General features: G+C 38.9%; 2 protein-coding genes across 4 annotated transcripts in view; one reads left to right on the forward strand and one right to left on the reverse strand.

The window, feature by feature from the left end:
- The window catches only part of arfgef3 (ARFGEF family member 3), a 78,878-nt gene extending 72,542 nt beyond the window's left edge, over positions 1–6,336 (reverse strand). For all 3 annotated transcript variants that reach the window (XM_023293218.3, XM_055018271.1, XM_023293217.3), the window contains exons 1-2: positions 5,792–6,336; positions 894–945 (exon numbers count right to left, since the gene is read on the reverse strand). In XM_023293218.3, coding sequence (XP_023148986.2) covers positions 894–945; positions 5,792–5,876 — 137 coding nt within the window. In that variant the 5' untranslated portion in view covers positions 5,877–6,336. The remainder of the gene's footprint in view (positions 1–893; positions 946–5,791) is intronic.
- A 3,103-nt stretch (positions 6,337–9,439) lies between these two features.
- Positions 9,440–18,754, forward strand: LOC111583967 (5-hydroxytryptamine receptor 7-like). Its single transcript, XM_023293221.3, has 2 exons — positions 9,440–11,149; positions 12,251–18,754. Exons 1-2 carry the CDS (start codon positions 10,569–10,571, stop codon positions 13,152–13,154), a joined length of 1,485 nt encoding a protein of 494 aa, XP_023148989.1. The 5' UTR covers positions 9,440–10,568; the 3' UTR covers positions 13,155–18,754.
- The last annotated feature ends 2,810 nt before the right edge of the window (positions 18,755–21,564 follow it).

The following is a 21,564-nucleotide window of genomic DNA, read 5'->3' on the forward strand; positions in this document are numbered from 1 at the left end:
AAATCAGAAACTGTAAATATGAATTTTTTTGTCATTTTGCAGCTGTGGACTAAATTTCCTACTTTGATAAACTAAACACACAGGAGAACCAACACTTATTACTCCACCAAGGAATGCAGCCGAGTTATGTGAAGATCAGCGTTGGTTTGTCTGTCTGTCTGTCTGTCTGTTAGCAACATTACTCAAAAACGGACAAACGGACACCGAGCCAATAACATTATCATGCGCTTTACAAAGTTAGTATTTGCTACAAGGCTGATGGATTAGCTCGCACAATCCTTTAGCTGCTAAGTTTAGATTGATTTATCCTCCGGTAATTAAAAGGCATCCATGTTTGAAACTTTCAAACTGAGGGAAGTGTTGTGTTTGTCAGTTAAAGAGGCCTGAGTTTAGAGCTTAACTTCAACATTTGCATTATCAACCCAGGTATTAAAATCCATACCAATCATGTCGGTTATGCAAACTAGAGGTGTGTAAGCCAGAGCAGTTTGAATTTCAATATTTAGTCATCAGGTTCATCAGGTGTTTCTAACAAATTCTCTTTGAAAGATGCTTTAATTCCAAAAATATTTCTTCTAAAAATCTGATTGGTGATCAGAAGAGCCAAATTGATGACACAAAACTTGCAAGATAATTTTTCTTTTTATGTTAAATATTTAATATAGAATGCTGCTAAGGACAGTCAGATGACTGAACAGAAGGATTCAAATAAACCGCTGATTGGTCGATACAACTTCCAGTGACGATGATCAGCCCCAAAGATTCTTTTCTGTTCTCTGCTACAGTGATTAAAAACCAGTTTTGACTTCATGCTGTAGAAACTCTGAGTTGAAGTCACTTGATCTGAGCTGAACAAAGTGTAAACGAAACAGGATTAGTGGAATTTAACTTACCGAAGCTGTGAAGGGGAAATCTTGGAAGATCCATTCTGAGACTCGAGAGTTTCTGTAGTTTAATGGAACAAACAAAAGAAGACAGGGTGATTTACTTAAAAAACACAAAGTCGCAGTTGTAAAACCTGTTTCTGAAGCTAGAAAGACTTACCTTTACTCTAAGAAAAATCTGATTTCCCACACAAGCATAACCGGCACATTAAAAGCATGAAATACAACAGCTGTGAATGCTAATCAGTATTTTATTTAACATTAACAATTGAGCACAAAAGAGGCAGAGAGTTGATGGTGAATAATGAAAAATAATAACAATAAATTCTTATTAAAAAAAAATTAACAAGGAAAAAAAACTATGAAAAAGTATGTAATGCCCAATATTTCACATTCTTTTTTGCCAGAGGCAAAAACACATCAGCAAGTCACTCTGTTGTACAAAGTTCTTTTATTACTGTGAAAACAAACAGTTGATTTTAACTTTAACACGTTCATCTATATATATATATATATATATATATATATATATATATATATATATATATATATATATATATATATATATATATAATATAACAATATTCTGTGGTATACAAATTTACCTGATTAAATTAAACATTATGGTTAAGATCTTACAATATAAATTAATTAATTATGCAAATGAAATATTAAGTTTAAGTCCAGTGACAGGTGGAGATCAACACTGCCTTCACAACAACCAATAATTAATTTTAAAATTAATTAATTTAAAAATGTGGTTTTATTAGATTTTACAGTGAAATTCACACTTTTTCCATGTCATAAACTGCGGTATAATATTTAGCTCCTACAGATGAAAACAGTGCCAAGAAAATGTTCCATCACCTGTTTGAGCAGCTGCATGAATAAAAACTACAGCAGGCAACTGTTTTAGGAAAGAAGAGGTTTTGAAAAATAGAATCTGATTTTTGTCTCCTCTATGAATGACAGAGACAAAAAAGAAAGATGCAGAATAAATGCGGTTCCACTTGAAGAAAGTATCAAACGTCTGCATAATAATCATTTTATCCTAAAAGTAATGCTGTGAACTCAGTTAGTTGTACATCTAAATCACTATATATGATCTTTGCTTCACACTTTGAAAAGTACTGAGTTACAACAGTTTTCCCTGAACAAACTTACAATATGAGATGTGCTCAACAGTATAAACCTCGTGCAGTCTGCACACGCTATCATGTTTCATACGTGTTCAAGGTTTAGCGTACGCCAGCCTTGCTCTGCAGTCTGTATGTGTCAAGGCTTCCTTCATGTTTCAGGATCATTATAAACTGCACAATGATTGATGTTATGGGTGTGTCTCTATACATTTTATGGAAGTCTGTAAACAAACAATCTGGCAGTGAGGCTGCAAGAAAAAAAACTAATCATAAAAGAATAAATTGCTATTCGCAAAGATACAGATTTTGGATGTGGACATATTGCACGATTTTGCTTTTACATTCAATATGTAAATCAATACTTTTTCTCTGTGATTTTACTACATATTATCTGTAATTTAACAAACAGGGAAAATCTGTAAAATAACAGATAAAAATGTGTGGTTAAAAATGTTTGTTTTACACTTTCACACACATAATATTATTTTCAAATAATGGAAAATATCGGTGAAATACCAGTTTTGACTGTTTTTTTAAAGCTGAAAGTAACATTATGATTGAATGTTGTAAAATAACGAATATAAATGTTTAGAACAATACAGATTTTGATGTATACATTGCCTACAATTTGCGTGTTTTTATTAGACTTTTATTCTGTGATTTTACTCGATTTTACCTGTAATTTATCAAACAGAAAAGACCTGCAACACTTTAAAAAAATTTTATCATTACCATCATTTTTCGTTCAAAAATTGGCAAATATCTGTAAAATAAAATCTGTTTGATTATTTAAATACAGAAAAAGAGTGTGATGTTACAATCACTTATAAACACAATACACAATGTTAGCCATTTTTCTTTTACAGTCAACGTGTGAATTAATACCCTCTTGTTTCTGTGATTTTACTAGATATTACCTGTAACTTAACAAACAAGGAAAATTACCTTTAAAAAAAAAAAAAAAATTCCAACTTTTAAATTCTTAATATACATAATTCTTCTTCAAAATAATGGCCAAAAATCTGTAAAATAACATTTTTTTATTTAAATACGTGTTTGATACCAATTTTGTACATGAAACTTAACAACGCAGGGAAAGTCTATTAAAAAAATGTAAATTGTGCAAAATATTACAGTTAAAATCTATATTTTTTGCAGTGTGGACACATGCACACCTTCAAGGTCTGCAGTCCACTCCGGACATGGCTAATTAGGTCTGTACATGTCCTTGAATGGTGTGTGTGCATAAATAAAGTGTATGTGTTACACTATTCCCCCTTCATCAGCACAACCTGAACCCATTCTTCACTTGCTGTCTCACCAAAGGTCAGGCTGGTCCATCATGCCTGCAAATACTAATAGTATTCCCAGTGACGTCAGTGGAAACCAGCGTTTTTTGTTTTTTTTCCTCCACATGCCTAAAAGCTGCTTCATATAATTTCTGAGCTTATCTGTCTCGCCAAGGAGAGAGCTGGAGGGGAAAAGCACTGAACTGTGCAGACAGACAGTAATGAGACTCGTAAAAAGGTTTTTATTCAAAGTCTGGGAAACCTCTTGTTGCTGAAAAGGTTCTTAATGGTGCTCGCATTTGCAGGAGAGATACGGAGCTAATGAGTCAGCAAAAAGTTCAGTGTTTGATTTCATATGCTGCCCTTAGGTGTTTCTTCTTTCAGGATATAATATAAATGACTTTTGTTGGCATACAGCTCTAATATTTAGCAGTAAAGCAGCAGCTGTGTTGTGAACACTGAGCTGTGTCATGTATGATTTCATCATAAAGTGTTTGCCTGTAAAGCTGCTACTGTCACAGTCGCTGTAAATTATAAATAACGCTCTGAGTTCATCGTTATTATACTTTAGAAATACTCCTGCATGGAACAGCTTGTCTCAGATTGATATTGAAATGTGACGTTCATCTGATTTTTAATGCTCACTATAATATAAAGCTTTGTGTGGTTGCCAGGGGAGACTGAAATATCTACAGATTATCGCGTGTAAAGTGGGCAATTTGTGTCGAGCATTTCACTAGTTTAAGCCGTTTAAAGCGATATTTGTGTGCAAGACACAACCAAGCCCCAAAGGAATATTAATGGATGTGCTGACACGTGAAAAAAAGAAGAAGAAGAATAAAAATGAATAAAAATGAATAAATAAATAAATAAATAATGGCAAAAGTCTGGCAGCAAGAGTGCAGGGGAAAACACATTTAAAATACATTAACATAAAAAAGTAGATGACAAATATCCGCAGAATAATTAAATTATTAGTGGAATTAAATACAGTAAAACTGTAAATTTATGGTCACACATTGTGACATGATGTACACTTTTGGCCTTTTTAAATTTAAGAATAAATTAATACTGTGTTCTGTGATTTGACAAGTAGTTATCCATAATTTATGAAAACAGGGAAAATCTATCAAATCACGTTAAAAAATATTTATAATATTTAAGCCCCTTAATGTATATAAAAACACCTGTAAAACAAATTGGTTTTCTTTTCTTATATTTAAATACAGGAGGAAAACCAAATATTTTACTGTCAAAAGTTTGTAAATGGGTGAATTAACATTAGTGAAAACACCGATTCTTTTTTAAAAATTATCATTTCCAGTTTTGACCTTTTTTCCACAGTTAACCTGTAATTTAATATTTTTTCTGCAAGCTTACTAGACATGAACTGTTGTTTAAAAAAAAAAAATCAGCAAAATAGTTCTATTATTAGTGGAATTAAATACAGTAAAACTGTAAATTTATGGTCATACATTGTGACATGATGTACAGTTTTGGCCTTTTTTTAAAAAATTTAATTATAAATTAATATAATTTTTCTGTGATTTGACAAGTAGTTATCTGCAATTTAAAAAAAATAAAAAACTGAGAAAATCTACAAAACCACAGTGAAAAAATATTCATCATTTTTCAGCCCTTAATGTATATAATTCTTCTGTAAAATAACAGCAAATGCCTGTAATCTAATTATGTTTTTATTGTTACATTTAAATAACATGTAATTTTAATGTCAAAAGTTTGTCAAAGGGCAAATAACCATAATTAGAATTCTAAATAGATAATAAAATCTGTGTGGTAACTATAATTACCACACAGATTTTTGATGTTGACATTATTTACATTTTTTCCCCACAGCTAACCTGTAATTTAATACTTTTTCTGCAAGCTAACTAGATATTATCTGTTAAATAAAAAATAAATAAATAAAACAAGCAAAATCTGCAAAATACCAGTAAAATGTAAAAATAAATAATTGTTTCCACTGACAATTAATCTAACAATCATTTTCTCTATTAATCAAGCAGTTGTTTGGTCTATAAAATATTTTGTCCACAGCCAACAGATAATAGACTGGCAAATATTCTAATTTAAGAAGCTGCAATCAGTGAAGTCAGACTTTATTTAGTAGTTTTTTTTAAAGCTAATTCATTTGCTAGTTGACAATTAAGCAGTAGACCATTGCACCTCTAACGTGTTGGATAATTTTACTGATCTCACTTTTGTGAAGTTAAACACTAAAACTGGCAGCAGGTGCAGCTTCTGGATGATGAAGCTGAAACCATACCTAAACCCTGACATTAAATCACTTCTCAACTCGTTAAAAACGCTGGTTTATTGGTGCTACAGGCTTGTTTTCTGTGTTTTTCTCTGTGCAGGCCTGTGGGGTTAGTGTGGGGAGCTGCTGGTTCCTAAAAGCGAGCAGGTGAACCAGCCGTCCATCCTCCAGCCGGAGAGCCGGGGGCTGCTGAGGACTCACCGCAGGCGAACACGCAGGCGTCGCGGATGCCTTTGTTTTTGTGGCCGGACGCGTCTTTCTGCAGTTTTCTCAGGATTTCCTCCATGCTGCCTCCGGAGCTGTTCTAATCCGACGGCTGGGCGGGCGTGTGCGGGGCTCGGCTGCGCGGTTTTAAGGGTGCAGCGACGGTGACAGCATCCCCGGACCCCCCGGATGGAGGCGATGATTCACCGGGGCGTCGGTGATGTCAGGCCGGCCGTCAATCCGAGGAGGAAGCGGCGGTGCGGGTTCATAAATCCCCGGCTGAGGCCTCCAGGAGGAACGGCGGAGGCACCTGACGGATAATCACAGACTGTCAGGCGTCCAGCGGGGGTTAAATCCGGGAAATAAACGCCCTTCGCTCATCTCCGTCGCTTGGTTCTTCCTCATCAGAGGACAGGTCTTCCCGGAGACCAGATCTGTTGCTGTCGATCCGCCAGGAAAACGCCTCGGCAGCTACGTGAGAAAAGCCCTCCGCTCTTCTGTTAAAAAGGAGGATTTCTGTCCAACCTGGCAACACAGTATTTACGCCGTTTCTCCGGGGGGGCGCTGGAAACTGTGGCCAGGATGCAGGAGGAGGAGCTGGAACAGGATCGGCTGTGTCAGTCCGGCGACAGGTGGAGCTCAACGCCCATCTCAGAACAGCCACAGCATCTTCACAGGAAGTACGTTATAATATAACGGTTTAAAAATGTGATTCTATTACATTTTAAAGCGAAATTCACAGTTTTCCGTGTCATAAACTGTGGTTTAATATGTAGCTCCTACCTCCAGGATGTAGCATAGATGAATACTAATGCTAATAGCATGCTAACACTCCTGTAAATACCGTGTTAGCATCACATTAGCATGCCGGATGTTAGCTTGTGGCTAAATAAACAGGATTAGACCCTATAAAAATAACAATTATGAAAATTTACATGACTAATTTAAATGTTTTATTTCAGTCCATACAATATTGTGTACTTGTGTAATTCCATTGGATTTTAAAGATCACTTCACAGTTTTTTTTGCCGAATCACAGATTGCGGTGTAATATTTAGGTCCAACATCCAGGACCCAGCATGCATGAATGCTAGTGCTAATCGCATGCTAACATGCTAACACTCCTGTAAATACCATGTTAGCATCACAACATTAGCATGCCGGATGTTAGCTTGTGACTAAATAAACAAGACTAGGCTCTACAAAAATAGTAATTAGGCAAATTTGGATAACTAAATATTAAAGCTAAGACATTACAATATTAGATATAATACAAACATCTGACTAAGTTAAATATTATAAATAAATATAAATAAATAAATTTAAGACTCTAGAGTGCTATTTAGTTTTATTATATATGCATTTAATACAGTAAATAAAAAATGAAGGTTAAGACTTTACAATATTATACATATAAAAAACAACATTACCTGACTAAATGAGATACTCAGGTTAACAACTAGCAATATTCTGTGTAATTAAAATTTACCTGATTAAATTTAACATTATGGTTAGGATCTTACAATATTATTAATTAATCATCATACAGATTTCCATGACTAAATTAAATATTAAGTTTAAGACCCTGTATTTATTATCAGTGTGGTGACAGGTGGAGCTCAACACTGCCTTCACAACAACCTGGAATTTATTTAAAATTGAAATAATGAAAAAACGTGATTCTAGTAGATTTTAAAGTGAAATTCACATTTGTGTCATAAAGTGCGGTATAATATTTAGCTCTTACCTGCAGGATGTAGCATAGATGAATGCTAGTGCTAATAGCATGCTAATATGCTAGTACTCCTGTAAATGCCATATTAGAGTCACAACATTAGCATACTGGATGTTAGCTTGTGGCTAAATAAATAAGACGTTACAAAAACAACAATTTTGCAAACTAACACAACTAAGTTAAATATTAAAGCTAAGACCCTACAGTCTTATTTTGCTAAATGCATTTACAGCAGTACAAAAAACAGTATTATTTATCATGCAAATTTACTTTTCAAAATTAAATAAGGGTAAGAGACAACAATATTATAGAAAAAATGTACGTAACCTGACTGTATTAAATATAAAATTTGATGACCCTTACAATACTGTATGTAGCATAAATTTACCTGACTGAGATATTCAGGTTGACAGCCAACAATATTGTAGATATTACAAATTGACCTAACTAAACTAAATATTAAGGTTAGAACCTTGCAATACTTTTAATCATGAAAATTTACATGACAAAATTGAAAAAGGCTAAGAACCTATAATATTCAGATTTATGCAAATTTATCTGACTAAATTAGATATTAAGGTTAAGACCTTAATGTGTATTTATTATGTTCTATTCTTCACTACTGCTAAACTAAAGTTGCTAAAGTTTTTACGAGCTAAGCTTTAGACAAATATTCAAGATTTGCAATCTCACAAATTACAAAATGTCCATAATATTCAATGTGTAAAAATACAACTAAAAACTGTCAATCAGAAATAAGAATGACCAGTAATATCAGAACATCAGGCTGGTACATCAATCTGCCAAAAACGAGACACAAAACAACACAAATGAGACACAAAATCACAAAGATGAGACACAAAACAACACAAACAAGGCATTAAATGACAAAAATCAGACACAAAATGGCAAAAAATTGACACAAACGAGATGTAAAATGGCAAAAACCAGACATAAAACAATACAAAACGATGATCATCTCTGTCACTAAAACTTTGATGCATTTTGGTTCTTTCATAAATTTAGTACAGGTCTTTTGGGGATATGACAAAATCTGCTGGGTCAGAAATATACATACAGAAACTTTAATTATCAGGTTTGATGATGTAGAAAGTTGTTTGATCCAAGTGGCGTGACCTCTTATCTTCTAGTGAGTGATTATGATTGACCACAGCTGGTGATTCCTCTGAGCCAATTTAAATAGAACCCATTAGATCCACTCATTAGAGCTGCATGGATTCAGACTTTCCCACTACACTGGGAAAGTCTGAGGAGCTCAGCAAAGATCTGAAAAAGCTAATTACTGTCATGAACAAGTCAGAAAGTCACTTGAAAGCAGCTTCAGATCCCAAAATCATCTGTTTGTCAGTACAAAGTTCATGATCCAGTTGTGTTATTGCCACCATCAGGACGAAAACACAAACAATGGGAAACAATGGGTCAGGATGGTCAAGAGTCAACAAAGAATCCTCAAAAAGGAGGTCTGAATGAATGATAAGCTGCTGGAACACAGCTGTCAGTGTCCACAGTGTTTTACATCAACATGAACTGAGAGGATCCGTGAAGAAGGAAGTTCTTCCTCTAGAAGCAGAACCTTAAAGCTCCACTCAAGTCTATACATTTGTAAGATCAGATTAACCCATATGTGTGTATCAAAGACTCCGGCTTATAATTTTTGGCTTCAGATCCCAAAAGGAGTTACAACACAAACAAAAACACATTTCTGTTATAGAAAATGTTCTTTATTTTGTTCTGTTGAAGCGTTTCATCCTTTAAACTAAACCAGGTGTGTGCATTGCTTCATTTTCTGGGGACACAAGTCGAAAAGCCACCAGAACTGTAAGAGAGATTTTATTATTCATCTTGGAAACAACCTCCAGCGGATCAAATCAAAATGAAATTGGACCCGTTGATGACCTCTGTGCCACAGTTCTGAAATTAATCCTTTTTAAACATATAATTCAGTGGATGAATATTGTCTGGTAAACACACTGTACACTAAAAATGTCCAAATTAAACTGTGACAGTAAATAATCAGAAGCACAGGAATTCCAGCACTGTAGGGAATTCAGGAACAGAGTGCAGTTGAGGGTTCTGACCGCATGGGGGCGGTACTATCCAAGGCTATCCTCAGCAAGAACAGCCTCTCATGCCGACGTCTGGGATAATCTTGCAATAATTGGGCCCAGATTAAAGAATGATGAAGAGTCTTTGGACGCAGTTGGGGGTCCCGTTCTCACCTCAAGCAGCATAAATCTTAAAAGTCTGAGAAGTGGGACGAAGACAGATGATTGCTCCTCACACTCATCATTCAAACCCTCCGCCTGGACTGTTGGCTGAAATGAAAGATGATTGAAGGGGGAATTGGGGGGAAATTAAAACTCCAGCTGCCTCACCTTGATCCGTGGAGGTGAATAATAACTGGAGCCATGCATGCATTTCACACCGACAGAACATTTCTCCATTCTGCGTAATTACGCACGGCCATCCATGGGCACAGTTTGTCCTTTTTTTTTTTTTTTTTTTTTTGCTTGAATGCACTCCAGAAAGGGGCCCAGGAGATTTTGCTCCGTGTGTACCGTTGGTGTAGATGTTCCGATAGGAGCTGATCGGCAGCCTATAGGCGACCCAACATGTGTTTTGACGTCACACGCCAACTTTTCAGATATATATTGGCTATGCGCGCAGGACGGTTTGGAAGTTTCTGTCATTCTGCACACAAGGCTGAAAAGTGAGAGCCGTAGCCAGGTACAGGACACAGACAGGAGGAAATTAAATGGCATTTTATGGGTCAGGTATTTTGGGAATATGCCTGCGGCGCGCCACGTGCGTAATGACGAGTCTGCCTCTAAATAGAAAAATTAAGGCGTCGAGGTTTTTTGAAGAGAAAGAGAGCATGTCAGCGTAGTTTATCCTGAGGGGGGCTGTGGAACAGGGATTACTCACTTCTCACACCAACACCGGCACATCTGTGCGCGTCTATGTCACCACCGGACGGGTCTCCAAGTCCATGGATAAAAAGGAACAGGCGGCAGCAGAATGGTTGTTGTGGGAGCGAGTAACGGAACTTTCGGCGGTGGCAACATGAGGTCGTCGTTCATGGTAGAGGATCGAGTCGGTGGTGGGGATCCCGGGGGCTCCACCAACATGATGATCTCGGAGGCTCTTGCGCCCCGGCTGCTGAAGATTGCGCAGGGCGCCGCAGAGGCTGCGGCAGCAGCGGCAACAGCCACTTCTCCGTCCACCTCCAGTCAGCCGCAGGTCATGGAGACGAACGGGACCCGGTGCGGCGAGCAGATCCTGAGCTACGGCCGGGTGGAGAAGGTCCTGATCGGCGGGGTCCTCACCATGCTCACGCTGTCCACCATCTGCGGGAACTTACTGGTGGTCATCTCCGTGTGCTTCGTCAAGAAGCTGCGCCAACCGTCCAACTACCTGATCGTGTCTCTAGCAGTGGCGGACCTGTCGGTGGCTCTGGCCGTGATGCCGTTCGTCTCCATCACGGACCTGATCGGGGGTCAGTGGATATTCGGACAGTTCTTCTGTAACGTTTTTATCGCCATGGATGTGATGTGCTGCACCGCGTCCATTATGACTCTGTGCGTAATAAGCATTGACAGGTGAGATAAACTTTTCTTTTCCCTTTCAAGAAGTCGGATTTTATTCGAAAGTGCATTTAATCATAAATCAAACAAAACGACTTAATTATTGTTGAGTAAAACCAGAAAAGAAGCCAAACTGTCCATAAAATAGAACCACCTTCTCCTAGAACTGCTTTAAAATTCTTCATCACTGTTTGGAACCAGAGACTGGAACATAAAAATTGCCAAAAGTGGACACATTTTTTGTGCCATTTTTAATCCCACATTTTATATTCTAACAGATTCCTGTGCGCAGTCTAAGAGGATATTTTGCCGCTCAGTCCTCTGCGACATTGAAACCTGGGATTTGTGAAATCCTCGCTGTGGTTCAGAGTCGTTCAAGGGCAATCACTCCAAATTTGGGAGACAAAGTGTCCCGATGTTCTTAGCAAACCTGCGACCTTTCAGCTGGACTGATTGTCCACTGGGAGCCAAAATGTCTTTATAAATGGTGCAAAAATGCCAAAATTTACCTGTATTTGTTGATTTATGTTCTTTAATTTGGAATCTGTCTGAATCACTTTAATAGAATCATAAAATCTTATTTTGCTTGTCTGAGAAGATGAAATTTTGTCAGTGAGTGTTTTGTGAATGATTGCTTAGAGCGTGAACATCAAACTGGAGACTGGAGCGTGATCATTCAGGGTAAATCAGAGACTCAGAGTGAAAGAAATCCAGGCAGGGAGAAGCTAAAAAAAAAACAGAACAAGGGATGAGTACAAGACTGTTGGAAAATGATGAGCGAATGAGGTAGAATGAAGCAAATCTGATGAGGAGGACCAGGACAGGTGAGTCCACAGGGTGAGCAGGAGGTGACAGGTGAATAGTTCAGAGGCGAACAGGTAAAACCCAGCAGGATGGAGCTTTAGGAAGGAGCTTTATTAATCACACAACGGTTTGCTGATCACATATGTTTTCCTCGGCTTCCTGGAGTTTCCCATTCATAAAAATACCCTGTTTCCACCTGGAGGCTGCATCAGATTGTAGTGTTCTGCTGAATTGCACCTTGTTGAGGCAAGAAAACACCGAAAGATTTAAATAGAAACAGAAAAAAATGTGATGTTTGATTTTTCCCTGCAGGTATTTGGGCATCACCAAACCCCTGACGTATCCGGTCCGTCAGAACGGCTGCTGCATGGCCAAGATGATCCTGTCAGTGTGGCTGCTCTCCGCCTCCATCACCCTCCCTCCTCTGTTCGGCTGGGCGCAGAACGTCAACGACGGCCGGGTCTGCCTCATCAGCCAGGACTTCGGCTACACCGTGTACTCGACGGCCGTGGCCTTCTACATCCCCATGTCGGTGATGCTCATCATGTACTACAGGATCTACCGGGCGGCCAAACTCAGCGCCGCCAAGCACACCATCACCGGCTTCCCCAGAGAACGGGAGCACCGAGCAGGGGCGGCTCCGCGAGGGGGCCGAGGGGTGCCGGACGCCCAGCAGCCGGTGGAGTCTGGGGAGACGGGCAGCGTGGAGGGGACGGAGGTGGAGCAGGAGGCCGAGGAGGAAGAGGAGGAGAGTTTGGACTGCGTGGCTGCGGCGCTGAAGCTCCAGCGGGAGGTGGAGGAGGAGTGCAGCACCCGAGTGTCTCGCCTCCTCAAGACCGGCGAGCATCACCAGCGCCGGAAGAGGAAAAACCAGTCCATCTTCAAGCGGGAACAGAAGGCCGCCGCCACGCTGGGCATCGTCGTCGGCGCCTTCAGCTTCTGCTGGCTGCCGTTCTTCCTGGTGTCCACTGCCAGGCCGTTCGTCTGCGGCGTGGAGTGCAGCTGCGTGCCGCTGTGGCTGGAGAGGACGCTGTTGTGGCTCGGCTATGCCAACTCCCTCATCAACCCCTTCATTTATGCGTTTTTCAACCGCGATCTGAGGACCACCTACAGTAACCTCCTGCGGTGCCGCTACAGGAACATCAATCGGAAGCTGTCGGCGGCTGGCATGCATGAGGCTCTGAAACTGGTGGAGAAGCCAGACGCTGATGTGTAGAGCTGCAGGTTCTGCCAATCGACCAACAGGGGGGAGGAAGACTGTGGCACACGGCCATCATGTTGCCGGATTGGTTATTTCCCCAAACTTGTATGAAGAAGAAGCCAGAAGAGACGGAATGCTGTGATTAGATGGATCCACACGAAGGCGCAGATGAGGTTTTATTTTGGGGGATTGAAAAAAGAAGAAAAAGAGGAAAACTTTAGCTGTGTGTGCCGCAGATTGATCAAGAACATCTGAATGATTCTTCAGCGTGTCGTAAAGTCCAACAATTGTAACCATGGTCGCTGTCTTGGTGCATTCAGAACTCTATGTTGCTGCAAAAGCTACCAGAGCTCCCTGACTTTGTTCTGGGCTGCTGCCGTGGGTGGAAATAACTCTTTTAATCCCAGTTTGAGCCAAGGAAAACTTGCCCTCACAAACAAACCTGGAGGAGCTTAAGCGGCCCACGAGGCTAAAACACCAAATGTATTCACCTTGGGTCCTTGGTCATCACAGCGACACTGTTTTTCACTGCTTCTAAATGTGGACAACAACAAGTGGACAAATTAGGATTAAAACTCCACTGACATGTAAAAAAACTGTACACAAGTCTGTTTCTGGAACAAACTGTTCCAATGTGTTGGACCTGGTATCAGTTTCTGATTTAACAACATCCCTTCCCCTCCGCTCAAGTCACAGCCGCCCCTTTTGTTGAGAACCAGTTTACAGGACGATCATTTTGGTGATGAACAAAGAAGCATTTTTAGAATCTATGATTGTGTAGGAGTCAACAAGCTGGAGATAAAGACCTGAAAAGATCATTTAGGACACTTCCTGAATGTGTCTGTGCCTTTTCCTGCGTCACCGATTAGGGCCAAGAGTCTCCTTTCAAACTATGCACGACGTGTTTTAGGTTTGACAAAAGGCGGGAAAGAGCTACGGAGGATTTTAAACTACTTCCTGGCAATCTTTCTTATTTCCAGTGACACAACATGCATTGTTGCCAGATCAACAGCCCCAAACTTAAAATATAAAGCATTAACACTGATATAAAACAGAATAAAGCTGCTAATGTTGGCATTAGAGAAGCTGGAAGCTGCTAATGCACTAAAAACTTGGTTTAGGCATTAAACAATCCCATTAAAGCACAGCATTCTCAGTTGTTTTTTGTTAGATGTTTAATGTGACAGTCTGGGTTGACTGGATTTCAATGATTGATTAGATTTCTGTCCCTTTTGACTCTTTTGACTCAAATGATAAACAAAAATCTCCCTTGAACTGCTTAGCAAAAAAAATGTAAATTTTATTTTTATTTTTATATATATATATATATATATATATATAAATAAATAAATTTTGTCAATCAGCACACATTGTGTATTTGTTGCTTGATCAACAGCCCCCAAACCCAAAAATAATGAATTAACACAGATATAAAACAGAATAAAGCTGCTAATTTTGGAATTAGAGAAGCTGGTGAACCTACAAACTTGGTTTCCAATCTTCAATATTCTTTCTACTGCCTTAAATAATCATGACAAAATTGCTCTTTATTATTTATTTAATGCTTAAATCTAAAAAATTTACATTAATCTGCCTCATCAGGACACTGGGTTGATTAGATTTCTGTAACTTTTGACTCCAATGATGCACAAAAATCTCCCCTTTTCCAAAGCAAATAAACTGAAAAGAGTCACAAAAAAATATTCATCAATCAACCCTCTATTGATCAATTATTCACTAAAGTATTTAAGTTAATTATTTGACTTCCAGTGTGTTGTTGAAAGGATATTGTTCACCTCTTCACCCGCTGCTGCTATTATTGCGTTTTACGTGACAGCAGACGCTCATTACAGCGGTGGAGGATCTAACGTGGACGTCTCTGGGGAAGTTAATGTAGGCTGAGGCCCAGACAAGGAATCTGATTTGGATTTGAGAGAGCAGATTTCACTGCTGCACCTCCCTCAGAGGCCAGGAGATCACTGTAAAGCACAGGTTTAAGCTCTGGTGGAATCAACCGGAGCAGGTTACTGTATATGCACGTTAAAAATTCAATCCATTTAATGTAATGTCCTCTCCCCTGTGTATGACAACAGGAATAAGCTCTTGCAGTAGCCTGGAAATGACGGCCTGGTCCTATTTCTGGCAGCATTATTTCCTAACATTGTGTTTTTCACCATGTACAGATGAAGCATCAATTCTTGCTACCTATAGGACGGCAGTTGTATTTCTGTAACTCTTCAAAGAGATGCACTTTTTACCACCATGCCAGTGAAAATTTGTCCTCATTAACTTGAATTTGTGCAAGTTAGAAGGAGCAGTAAAATCAAGGAAATGTGAACGCCGAATTCTCTTTTTAATCACTAATTAAAGCTGGTCTGTGTGAAACTTTTGTTTTATTTTTAGACAAATACTAAAACACACCAAGCTTCTGAGCCTTAATCAGCAAGTCAGACAACAGCAGAAGGGATGTAGATCAGGAGGAGTCAAAGTCATCTTAGTTCAAATTCGACCCAATTTCATCTAAAGTGACCAGTAAAATCGCAGCATAATAACCTATAAATAACCACAGCTCCAGTTTTTTCCTTTGTTTTAGTGCAAAAAAGTATATTCTGAAAATGTTCACATTTAAGGAATTATCTTTTTACGAAACATCATGAACAACCTGAAATTTCTGAAGAAAAATAAGTTTATTTTCAACAATATTATGCCTCAGTTTATCATTTACACATTACAAGTTTCTACAAAGGAACAAAACATTTAGTCACAGATATCTGGAACTGAATGATACAGTATAATACTTTATGATCAGAAAAAGATAAGTCAGATAAGTCAGAAAAAAAAAGACAAAAACAACAAAAACGAGACAAAATATTATAAACACGAGACACAAAATGACAAAAAATAGGCAAACGACATGAAACAACACACAAAAAGACAAAAAAATGAGACAAAAAGTTACAAAATGACAAAAAAATGGACAAATAAGACAAAAAATTACAAAAGCAAGGAACAATACTACAAAAAATAGATTAAAAACATAGGGGAGACAAAACAAAACACAAAATGACAAAAATAAGACAAAAAACACAAGCAGGCACAAAGGAAACACAAAACAACAAAAAACAGAAAACGACAAACATGAGACAACACAAAACAAAAAGACAAAAAATTTGACAAAAAAGTCACAAAGCGACAAAAAAATGGACAAACGATAAAAATGAGACAAAAAATTACACAAATGACACAAGACCAAAAATGACAAAAGCGAGAAACAAAATGGCAAAAAAGTAGACAACACAAGCGAGACAAAAAAAACACAAAACAATACAAACGTTAGACAAAACAACAAATAAAACAAAACAATTGACAAAAACATGAGACAAACGTCAAAAGTCAGACAAAAAACAACAAAAACAACAAAAAAACAACAAAAATGAGACACAAAATGACAAAAGAACAATGAGCAATCTAGTATGTTATTTTATGATCAAAACAACTTGTCATGGTCTAGAAATCATTCTAAATGTATAGTTTTACAAATGTACAACTTGCAGTTAATGTCTTCTCTGTAATTTTTACACTTTACAAAGTCATCCTGCGGGCTGGATTGGATCCTCTGGAGGGCCAGTTTTGGCCCACGGGCCGCATGTTTGACACCCCTTATGTAGATGCCTACAAGTTTGCCAAAATGAAATCCCGGCGTCAGCTTTGATCACTGCAAAACCACACAAATAAAACAAGAAAACTTTATAATTTCATCCAGTATGCGTCACTGTGGAGGATCTGTGGGAGCAAAACCTCTTTCAGAAAGTCGTCTTCTGCTGTCAGAGTTTACGCTTCTGCAGAGTCAGAAAGAATTCACTGAGATCCACTGAACTGTGCTCACTCTGGGCTCACTGGCTCGGCTGCATTTCCTGTCATAAAGATACGCAGGACGGCTGCCAGTGAATATGAGCAGGATTGCATGTTTCTGAAAAGAGCATCCAGAAGCTCCAACTGAACCGATATCACGCAAAATGTGCACGAGAAGCAAAGGTACTGTTAACCTGACAGCATGTCTGGAAGATGCTGCGACTCTAGTGGAAATAGAGCAAAAGAGAACATGCTGGGAACGAGACAGAAAAGAGGAAAGACGTGTTAAATGGAAGGTAGAAAAGCACCTAAACCGGCATTCAGTCGCTGTCTGTCAGCTGTCAGTGCAGCCGAATGCTTCCTCCCACTGAAAGGAGTCGAATTTAAAAGCTTTTTTACCCTCCGAGCTGCACTTTTCTAGCCTGAGCGACCCCTAAAACACTGGAAGTGGGCAAATAAAAGTATCAGATCTAACCGGTCACCTTAGCAGATAACGGCACTAAAATAAACAGCAGCAGGATCTCTGTCTTTTTTTAAGTTTTGTTCTATCTTAGCTGTTTTTTTTAAATGATGTTTTATGGCTGAAAGATGTATCAATTACTTAAAAATTGAGCTTTTTTAATCAACAAAACACTCAAAATAGATCAATTTTTGGGCTTTTCAATCAAACATGGTCTTTTTTTCTGCATCTTTTCTTGTGAGTGACGTTTAGAAATACTAAAAAAACATTAAACCAAAGAGGGCAAAAATCAATTTCTGATCACAACCTATGGCAAGATGTTACAAATAAGAGTCAGAAACCGGTGAGAAAATGTCGGTGAGATCTGTGTCAGTGTCTCGTCAACCAAAAATCTAATTATCCACAGACCTGACAGCTGCCAAACAGAAGAAACTGCGAGGTTTTGTTCCCATAAATCCTCCATTTGACCTGAAAACGCTCTCAGAAAACGACTAAAGATGTGAAGAGAAAATTGTTCAAGGCTGAAGAATGGGAGGTGACCCTTCTGCTAATAGATATTCGTGTAATTTCATGCTAATTTCGTGCCAAGAGAGCGTCCTAATCATGAGCTACTTTTGACCCAGACAAGTCGAGCTCTTGAGCATTTAGTCACCTTTTCATAATATGAAGTATCTGAACCAAAGGGGATGTTGCTCGCAGAGATTATACGTCGCTGATTTTGCAGAACCTCGCTGCCGAGAAGCCAGAAGGGTCCTCGAGGGGCGACACTGCTTTTTTTTTTATACGCTCTACTGACATGTATATATGGTGTGAAACTGCTGTACATATATTATGATGATATAAAAAAAGAGAAAGGACTCCATTGCTCCCCGGTGACCACAACAGCTGGGCTTAACGTCCCATTAAGCCCAGCAGGAGAAGCTTTATGGGATTAATCTGCACACATGTGATGCGTCTTTGACCAATCAAACGGCTAGCTTCTTTGTATATCAGCACATTCACGTGGAAAAGACTGTAAAAACACGTCGTTCTCGTCAGGGTGTTGCTGCATTCTTATGTTTTTACTTGAACTGCAGGTTTTCCAAGATCTTTTATAAGCATCGGCCATGAAGCTTAGTACTGAAAACATGAAGTAAGATCTATGTGAAGCAGTGAAATGAAATTTAAGAAGAACAACGCAATGATGGAAGCAAAGCTGCTTAAAATGTAAATATATTTGAAAGTCTGTACAGTTTTATCAGGGTGCTGAGTGATGAGCGAATGTTTGCTCGAATGAATCATTAAAAAACACTTAAACATGAAACAGGTGTGATTTCTTTCAGTGTCTTCAACAAGAAAAGCACTCAGAGGGTGCAGCAATAATACAGAAATCTTTGACAGATCCGTGGATCCAGACTATAAGCTGCATCACTGCCAAAATCTAATCACTTGGTCCTTGTGTCATTTCTGACCTTCCCTGAAAATTTCATCCAAATCTGTTTGTCCGTTTTTGAGTTAAGCTGCTAACAGACAGACAATCAGACAGACAACCCAATGCCAATTATCACATAACTCCATTGTGTTTCTTGGCGGAGTAACAAATATCTGACTTCTAACACAATGACAAGGTCTTTACTCTTACATTTATGTAGAACATGAGCTTGCAGAACCACCTTTTGCATTAAAAACGACTGATTCTCGTCCTCATCTCACCCCTCATGTGCAAAACTTTAAATAGGCACGACATAACCTGCACCCTCATTGATGATCTTCAGCTTTGCAAGAAAACGTGACCCTTTCTTGAGAAACATGACAGAATGACATCCTGCTTTGTGCAAAAATAACACTTGAAACTAAACAAAGCATTTTTTTTTAATCTCCATCTTTCAGTGGCCAACATCGCTGCTCTGTGTTTGATTAGACAGCACCGAGAATAAAAGCGTTCAAAGTCAGCCCTTTCTAAAAATATAAAGCATCAACAACCCTCTGTCTGCAGTGTTTCAGTGGTTATTTGCGATACTTCAAAGGTGGAGATGCTATTGATTCCCTGTCACGCTCCAGGACAGCTGGATGACGCAGAAAACAACCTGAGACATCGCATTTATAAAAAAGTCCTCCCTGCAGAAGGAGCTGTCACTGTAAGTGGTGAGAGTAAGTGGTGTGTTTAAGGGCTCTGGCTGCTTTCTTTCATCATGAGAACGTGTGGTTTACCTGGAATATGACAAACATTTAAAAATGCATTTAAAGATCTGCATTACTCAACAAGAAAGATAAGACGATGGACGAAAAGACACAGGTAGTAGAACATGTTGTCAGTTCTGCAGATTGGAATTTTAACCAGCCATAACATTCAAATCTCTTTTTGTGCCACCAAAACGGCTCCGACCACAATCCTCTGAAGGTGTCCTGTGGTACCAGGCACTGAGACGAGCCTTTGAAGCTTGGAATTAGCAAGCTGGTGGGCTTCGATGGACCAATGTTTTGCAAGAACATCCCACAGATGCTCAATCAGATTGAAGTCTAGAGTTTGGAGGTCGATTCCACACCTTGAACTCTTTGTCATGTTCCTCAAACCGTCCCTGAACAACATTTGCAGTGTGGAAGGAAGGACCATCAAGGGATGTATGTGGTCTAAAGGTGTCAAAGGAAGGACCATCAAGGGATGTATGTGGTCTAAAGGTGTCAAAGTAACAGTCACATGAATGCAGGATCCAAAATTTCTCAGCAGAACATCACAATTTTCTCCACTGGCTTGTCTTCTTCCTACAGTGCATCCTGCTGCCATCGTATCCCAGGCACAACATGACAAAGAGACACAAAATAAACTGTAAAAGATGCAGAATGACCACAAAGATAAAAAAAAAAAACAGCAACAAGACGCATGATGACCATAATTACCAAAAGCAGAGAGAAATTGCCCCAAAAAGATGCAAAATGACCACAAAGAGACATGAAATAAACTCCAAGAGATGTTCAATGACCATAGACAGAAGGAAATTACACCACAAAGCAATAAATGAAGCCAAGAAGATGCAAATGACACAAAAGAAACCCAGAGAAGATAGAAAACAACCACAAAAAGATGTACAGCAAACTGTGATGCACTGGTGTTTACAATCCTGCATCAAACATGACCCACAGAGACATAAATCAATTCCAAAAATGCACAAAATGACCCAAAAACAGTACACGTGATGACCAAAACCAGATAGAAATCACCCCAAAAAGCTGCAAAATGACTACATAAAGGTACAAAGCGACCTTGCAAAGATGCAAAACATCCACAGAGACACTAAATAAATCTTAGAAGGTGCACTATGACCACAAACAGAAGGAAATGACCCCACCAAGGCATCGAATGAAGACAAAAAGATGCAACATGGGAAAAGAGATGAACCACAGAGGCACAAAATAAACCCAGAGACGAAGGAAAAGGATCAGAAAACGATGTTCAGCGAACTGTGATGCACTGGTGTTTACAATCCTGCATCAAACATCACCCAAAGAGACACAAATCAATTCCAAAAAGTCGCAAAATGACCCAAAAACAGTACGTATGATGACCGTGATGACCAAAACCAGCAAACTGTGATGCTTTGTGTGTTCATGTTTCCAACAGTTTGTGCTGCAGAAGCCTCAGGCAGTCATATCTCTGTCGTTGGTTCCCCAGTTTTCCTTCCTTGGACCACTTTTGGTGCATCCTGGGAATATCCACAACAGTCTCATTGCTCTGAAGCAGTAATCACAGTTTGCTAAAGTCCCTCAGATTCTCACGCTGCCCATTTTTTCCTGCTTCCAACACATTAACTTCAAGACCTGCCTGATAAATCCAGCCTCTGACAGGTGCCACTGGAGCGACATAATCAGCATTGTTCACATCAGCTGTCAGTGGTTGTAATGTTGTGGCTGATTGATGTGAATCTGAGCAACACTCGAGGCAGAAAAACCAACAAATAATTAATTAGCTGCGAAACTCGTCGATGTGTTGGGTGGAGAAACAGCTTCACACGTTTCTGACGCGTTTAGCACTCGGTGAGGTTGGATATAACGTACTGTCAGGGCATTTTTACCTTTTTCAATGGACAAAATGAAATAATTGACCATTTAACTGTAATTATACACAATAGAAGAGAT

The sequence above is a fragment of the Amphiprion ocellaris genome, chromosome 16, assembly GCF_022539595.1.
Source record: "Amphiprion ocellaris isolate individual 3 ecotype Okinawa chromosome 16, ASM2253959v1, whole genome shotgun sequence".
Lineage (NCBI taxonomy): Eukaryota > Metazoa > Chordata > Actinopteri > Pomacentridae > Amphiprion > Amphiprion ocellaris.

Coding starts and splice junctions, on each gene's coding strand:
- LOC111583967 (XM_023293221.3), top strand. CDS start 10,569: ATGGTTGTTGTGGGAGCGAGTAACGGAACTTTCGGCGGTGGCAACATG. Junction 11,150..12,250: donor TGCGTAATAAGCATTGACAG/GTGAGATAAACT, acceptor TTTTCCCTGCAG/GTATTTGGGCATCACCAAAC.